Source organism: Magnolia sinica, chromosome 19 (genome assembly GCF_029962835.1).
Source record: "Magnolia sinica isolate HGM2019 chromosome 19, MsV1, whole genome shotgun sequence".
NCBI classification, from domain to species: domain Eukaryota; kingdom Viridiplantae; phylum Streptophyta; class Magnoliopsida; order Magnoliales; family Magnoliaceae; genus Magnolia; species Magnolia sinica.
Genome location: NC_080591.1, coordinates 68,873,562 through 68,881,064, shown reverse-complemented (window position 1 = coordinate 68,881,064; position 7,503 = coordinate 68,873,562). Strand labels below are relative to the sequence as shown.

The following is a 7,503-nucleotide window of genomic DNA, read 5'->3' as shown; positions in this document are numbered from 1 at the left end:
GGTTTAGGTTTAGGTTATAGGTTATAGGTTATAGCTTTAGGGAATTGAGAATAGGTTAAGGTTTAGGTTCAGGAAATCGGGTTCGGATTCAGGATCGGGTTTAGGTTTGGGTTTTCAAGTTTAGGTTTAGGCTAAGGAGTTGGGATTAGGATTAGGTGTAGGTTTAGGTTTAGGGATTTGAGAATACATTTAAGTTTTAGGTTATAAGTGTAGGATATAGGTTTAGGTTTAAGTTAGATTATAGGTTAAGGTTTAGGGAATTGAGAATAGGTTAAGGTTTAGGTTTAGGGATTTGAGAATACATTTAGGTTTTAGGTTTAGGTTTAGGTTTTAGGTTTAGTTTAAGGTAATAGGTTTAGGTTTAGGTTTAGGTTTAAGTTTAGGTTATAGGTTATAGCTTTAGGGAATTGAGAATAGGTTAAGGTTTAGGTTTAGGAAATCGAGTTCGGATTCAGGATCGGGTTTAGGTTTGGGTTTTCAAGTTTAGGTTTAGGCTTAAGAGTTGAGATTAGGATTAGGTGTAGGTTTAGGTTTAGGGATTTGAGAATAAATTTAGGTTTTCGGTTATAAGTGTAGGATATAGGTTTAGGTTTAAGTTTGGTTATAGGTTAAGGTTTAGGGAATTGAGAATAGGTTAAGGTTTAGGTTTAGGGATTTGAGAATACAATTAGGTTTTAGGTTTAGGTTTAGGTTTTAGGTTTAGCTTAAGGTAATAGGTTTAGGTTTCGGTTTAGGTTTAAGTTTAGGTTATAGGTTATAGCTTTAGGGAATTGAGAATAGGTTAAGGTTTAGGTTTAGGAAATCGGGTTCGGGTTCGGGATAGGGTTTAGGTTTGGGTTTTCAAGTTTAGGTTTAGGTTTAGGTTAGGGAGTTGAGATTAGGATTAGGTGTAGGTTTAGGTTTAGGGATTTGAGAATACATTTAGGTTTTAGGTTATAAGTGTAGGATATAGGTTTAGGTTTAAGTTAGGTTATAGGTTAAGGTTTAGGGAATTGAGAATAGGTTAAGGTTTAGGTTTAGGGATTTGAGAATACATTTAGGTTTTAGGTTTAGGTTTAGTTTTAGGTTTCGCTTAAGGTTATTGGTTTAGGTTTAGGTTTAGGTTTAAGTTTAATTTTAGGTTATAGCTTTAGGGAATTGAGAATAGGTTAAGATTTAGGTTTAAGAAATCGGGTTCAGGTTCAGGATAGGGTTTAGGTTTGGGTTTTCAAGGTTAGGTTTAAGTTTAGGTTAGGGAGTTGAGATTAGGATTAGGTGTAGGTTTAGGTTAGGGATTTGAGAATATATTTAGGTTTTTGGTTATAGGTTTAGGTTTAGTTTTAGGTTATAGGTTTAAGTTAAGGTTAGGTTATAGGTTATAAGTTTCGGTTATAGGTTATAGGTTATAGGTTAAGGTTTAGGTTATAGGTTTTGGTTAAGGTTTAAGTTTAGGTTTAGGTTATAGGTTTTGGTTAAGGTTAAGGTTTAAGGTTTAGGGTTTAGGAAATCGGGTTCGGGTTAGGGATTGGGTTTAGGTGTGGGTTTTCAAGTTTAGGTTTAGGCTAAGGAGTTTAGATTAGGATTAGGTTGAGGTTTTAGTTTAGGGATTTGAGAATACATTTAGGTTTTAGGCTTAGGTTTAGGTTATGGTTTAGGTTAAAGGTTTAGGTTTATGTTATAGGTTATAAGTTTAGGTTATAGGTTATCGGTTATAGGTTAAGGTTTAGGTTATAGGTTTTGGTTAAGGTTTAGGTTTAGGTTATAGGTTTTGGTTTAGGTTTAGGTTTAGGTTTTAGGTTTAGGTTAAGGTTATAGGTTTAGGTTTAGGTTTTAAGTTTAGGTTAAGGTTATAGGTTTAGGTTTAGGTTATAGGTTATAGCTTTAGGGAATTGAGAATAGGTTAAGGTTTAGGTTTAGGAATTCGGGTTCAGGTTTGGGTTTGGGTTTGGGTTTAGGTTATAAGTATAGGTTTAGGTTATAAGTTTAGGTTTTAGGTTATAGGTTTAGGGATTTGAGAATACATTTAGGTTTTAGGTTTAGGTTTAGGTTTAGGTTTTAGGTTTAGGTTAAGGTTATAGGTTTTGGTTTAGGTTATAGGTTATAGGTTACAACTTTAAGGAATTGAGAATAGGTTAAGGTTTAGGTTTAGGAAATCGAGTTCGGGTTCGGGAACAGGTTTAGATTAAGGTTTAGGTTTAGGGTTTAGGTTACTGTTAAAGGTTTAGGTTTAGGTTTAGGTTTAGGTTATAGGTTTAGGTTTAGGTTTAGGTTTAGGTTAGGTTTAGGTTTAGGTTTAGGTTATAGGTCATAGGTTTAGGTTTAAGTTATAGGTTTAGGTTTAGGTTTAGGTCATAAGTTTAGGTTTAAGCTATAGGCTTAAGTCTAGGTTTAGGGAATCAGGTTCGGTTTTGGGTTTGGATCGGGTTTAGGTATTCTCTAGTATTATCTACTATTGAACCTAGTATTATCTACTACATACTAGTAACATACAACCAATATTGGGGCACCATACCATAAGCTACAAGAATTTCATGTCCCCCTAAACAAGGTATCCTCCATTAATAACATATATATATATATATATAAATTATGAGTTAATTATTTTCATTTACATTCACAAAAACATTCATCATCCATCTAACAAAATTGAAACAAGTATTGTCACTCTATGACTAACTGTTGAAAAGGAAAATCATGCATCTTATCTTACCCAAACATAAACAGCAGTTCCCACCTTCCAGGGACATGCCTCAGTGAAATGAAAACCGTGAATATTTGATAAGCTTCCAGCATTTTCTAGAGTAATACTGGTTGTAAGACACGGTTGATGGTCTTCCTGAGCATCTTATCAGGTATCAGGCTATTTGCCAGGATATATGTGGCCCCACATGCACACATTGACTTTGAGATTATGTGGTCCTTGATATCAAATTAAAACTGCACAGATAACTGAGAATTTACAGCACATCTAAAAAAATATTATAACTTGAGGCCTAGATCTTTAAATAAATCAACCAACATTAAATGAAAATACAAAAAACAACTGCCATGAAAAGTAAAGCACAATAGACCCCAACATTGTGTATCATGATGCTATTTTAAACCAGAGTTTCACATCTCTGCACGGATCCCCCACTAAAAACTGAGTTTTGTAAAGTCAACCATTCCATTACTATCTGCAAGGCATCCAAGCCTTGAATCAGGTGGGCCCACTACATATATGATCGACCAAATATAATGCCAGTTCACTAATCTGTTGGGGCTGCACGTGAACGTTTTAGTAGTTTTCATACAGAGATGATCACCTTGATCTTCAGTCAGGTTGCCACACAAGAATGGCTAACCTAGTACAAATCTTAGATGTCATGCGATGATGGCATGCGTGGGTGCATTGTGGGCTTTAAAGCTTATAAGATGCGAGCATTGTCAGCATAAAGTTTGTAATTTGGAAGTGGCTAGATCCCAGCACTAACAGAAGCAACATGCTTTTATTATGTAACAAGATAATAAAATTAAATTGGTTCTTTTGCATTGACTAGTGTCTTTACTTCTTCTCCTTTTTATTTTTTGAAGAACTCTTTGTTTTTATTTTTAAAAGAAGAATTATAGAAATGGTTTAGGATGTGTTTGGTTATTCCAAACTTAATGAAATATTACAGCAACTTGGACTGATAATAATGAAATTTCATGATATTTGGTGTGGACAAATGAACTAATGCATAATTAACAACATGCTCTATTGCAATGGAAAGTAGGTAACTAGTACAGCAGGGGGTAATGTAGTTGCCAAATTCAGTTAAAAATACCAAAAAAAAAAATCACCAAATATAATACAAAATTAAAATTATTACTTCTAAAAAGAACCATAAAAGGGACAGTTCCAAAGATCAGAAAACCCAAACTCTTGATCAATTTAAAATTTGGACTTAAGTTTATAGCCATCCAAATTCCAACCACTGAATGTGAAGGTTAGAATGGTCTGATCAAAGTGCTTCCCTATAATGGAAGGTAATACATCATTCTCTTTATGAAATAGATGGTCGAAATTGTTGATTGAAATATATTTCAAAAATAGTCCTTACTGTTCCTTTCATAGGTGTTTGATCCAATGGTTAGAACCACCTGATCATTGTGATCTTAACATGTGTACAGAAGGGAACAGGAAATGGGAACTACAAGCTTTTTTGCAATTGACGAGCACCATGCAAAGTTTAGGTATCAATTTTGATAGACTAGAAAAGTCACAGTTACAAAGGCATGAAAACAAAACCCAAAATATGTAGGAATTAGGCGGCTACGGCCAAAGAAATTAGAAATAAAAACTAATATTCTGAAAAAACGGCATCAACTTGATGGAGCAAACTTAAGAAACCATTTCCATGCTAAAATAAGTAAACATAGATTGTGACAGATGATTTTACTGATTTTGTTAACAACATATTCAGTGATTTCAAAATCTTAGACAGCTTATCTCTAACAAATCTAGAACTCATGAAATGTGTATACCTCTGCCAACCTAGCTCTCAAGAGCTTTCAACGTCTTAAGAGATGTTATGAGATCATTAGCCCAAATGTTATGACCGTCAACAACTCTAGCAAACACATACTTGCTGGAAGGAAAACCCAAACTCTTGTTCAATTCAAGGGTCTTCTCTCCACGAACCAGATTAAACCCAATAGCCAAGATGCCCTTCAATGAAGTGATAGTCCTACAAACAGGCCAGTGAACTGGGTCAGGTCAAAAAAGATGGTGAAGAAAGGCTAAATCAAGCAAACCATGATGAACTAATAATATTGGATATAAAATGCCAACGGACTTATATGGTCCGACCGACACATCAAAAAAGTAGGTCTCAACAATAACCTTCAGACCAGATAAGGACTCTTCCATCTGTAAATAAGCATTTGTAAATGCTTTCAGTTGATGAAAGTCCAAATCTAGCACAAGCTTTGGCTCATCGAACTGCACCCAAGTAGCCCCAGCTGCTTTCAAGTCAGCTAAAACCTCTCTGCATTGATCAGTAGAAAACCAGAAAAAGAATCAATTACCCCAAAACTCTAGTATAGATATAAGAATGACTTCCCCCAAAAAAAAAAAAAAAAAAAACTTAAAACTCTAATTGGAATTCAAAATCTTACAACATAGACTGTATTAACATGAAAAGTACAAATGTGTGGCAGAGTAAGGTACATATATTATGTTAATGGTAGTCAATGGTAAGTGGGAGAACAAGTTGTGCAGTTGGCATATTCAATGAAAGAAATGGATCAGGTCAGATTTTTACGTCTCCAGAAAAAGGGTGATTGTATAAAAGATATGAAAGTAAGACCTTTCCAAGAGTCCAGATTCCCAAGTGACTTGGAATAGAACTAACTCGACCATACACCAAAATTAAAAACAGATCCATTTTATGTAAATTAAGTAACCATGATTAAAAAGAAAAAAGAAAACTGCCCACAAAGGTGACAAGATAAGACTTTCTAAAATGGTAGGCGTACATGATCTGAGCTTCCCAAACGTGCAAATCATGATGGTGAATGCAGATATTATGAGATCAACAACATTGTCATTAAGTGTAAGCCATAACAAAAGAAGACAAATGTGGGTATAAACAAAAAAGAAAAAAAAAGAACTGCAGTTGAGTAGAAAATGAATTGGGGAAAAGTATTTTGAGCTGATTTTAGATTAACTCCAGTTACAAGTTAAGCACATTCTCAGATAAAAGCACATTACATCCACATGTTGACAAGTTAAATGAGTTCTAAAATGAAGCTAGGAAGAAAAGTTTATGTAGAAAAAGAAAAGACAGCAGGTATGGGTTTGAAGGCAGAAGGCGGAAGGCTTTGCAGTAGAAACAAGCATGCCATTTTGTATAGATGGATTACATTTGGAAAATCCATCCTTTCAAACCAAAAATAAAAATAAAAATGGTTTTAAACAAAGCAATAAAGATAATATCAATACCCAATGTATAAGAATCATAACACAGAATCCAAGAATAAATTGGTCTACCATGGTATGAGAATTCAGTAGCTTCTCTTTTCAATTTGGCCAAGTCAATGACAGACAAGATTTTTTTTTCATTGTTCTTTTCAATTGGTCTAACAACATTTTTTCAAATTACCACTAAAGTTTAGCTTCTTCAGTAGAAAGTGAACCTCATTCTCTTCCTAAATTATCCAAGCATTAAGAGAGAGCACGGTATAAGCAACTCATAAACAAAACAGCAACCTCACAATTTTAAAATCAAGACGAATGCATTATTCATCAAAAGACATGGTGGAAATCAGGCATCCCTAATTTGTAAAATCAGAAATCCCTAATTCTGGTTGGATCCTCATATCCCCAAAATCCTCAAATCCCTAATTTGTAAAATCAGAAAAACCCCAATTCGGGGTCCACATTTAAATCTGTAAGCCCTAAAATCCCCAAATCCCAAAATGAGGGTCCACATCAAATCAATAATCTATAAATTACTAAATCCCCAAATTCCTAAATCGGCATTGAGAAAGAGAGAGAGAGATACCTCATGTTTGACAAATCCTTGTCAACTGAGCTTCAGAGAGAGAGAGAGAGCAAGGGTGTGCATGGGCAGGGTGTTCGTGGATCAAAGAAACACAAGAAAGGTTAGGGAGACATAGAGAGAGAGAGAGAGAGAGGGCGAGAGAGAGGAGAGGGGGACGTAGATTAGCTATTGACAGGTTGAGAGAGAGAGAGAGGGAGAGGATTAGGGTGAGAGAGAGAGACGAGAGGGGAACGCGGATTAGCTACTGATGAGAGAGAGAGAGAGAGAGAGAGAGAGAGAGAGAGAGAGAGAGGATTAGGGTGTGAGAGAGAGCAAAGGTTCTCTGCTGGACGTTGGACGTCGGACACAGATTAGATACAGGTTGAGTAGCGAGTTGGCTACTGAAGTGACATCACCAATTTCTGTGGGGCTCACTATGATGTATGTGTTGTATCCACACCGTCCATCCATTTTGAGATATTATTTTAGGGCATAACCTAAAGAATGAGGCAGATAAAAACATGTAGTGGACCTCACCACAGAAAACACTGGAGAGAGTGATTCCCACCATTGAAACTATCCTAAGGCCCACCATAATTTTTATTTGAAATCGAACCTGTTCAAAAGTTTTTAAAAAAAAAGACATGAAATAAGGTAAAACACAAATATCAGCTTGATCTAAAACTTTCGTGGCCTTTAGAAGTTTTTAATGGTGTGTGTCATAGTCCCCACTGTTTTCTGTGCTGGGGTCCACTGGAGCTCTGGATTTAACTATGGATATTGCCCTAAAATGATCTCTCCAAATGGATGGAAGGTGTGGATATAAAACATACATCATGGTGGGGCCCAAAAATGAGAGGTATATAAATATCAGGTGGACCACACCACATGAAAACAATAGTGATTAGATATCCATCATTAAAATCCTCATAAGGCCCACTGTATTGTTTATTTGGCATCCAATCTGTTTATTAGGTCATACAAAACTTTAAATGGGTAGTGATGGCCCTTATAATGG

At 35.4% G+C, this 7,503-nt stretch overlaps 1 protein-coding gene across 1 annotated transcript; it reads right to left on the bottom strand.

Moving 5' to 3' along the window:
• Positions 1-4,495: 4,495 nt before the first annotated feature.
• LOC131234675 (5-methyltetrahydropteroyltriglutamate--homocysteine methyltransferase 2-like) lies at positions 4,496-6,511 on the bottom strand. The gene is made up of 3 exons (XM_058231594.1): positions 6,507-6,511; positions 4,797-4,988; positions 4,496-4,688 (listed from the first exon to the last, which is right to left on the bottom strand). The coding sequence occupies exons 1-3, from the start codon at positions 6,509-6,511 to the stop codon at positions 4,496-4,498; spliced, it is 390 nt and encodes a 129-aa protein (XP_058087577.1).
• Between the last annotated feature and the right edge of the window lie 992 nt (positions 6,512-7,503).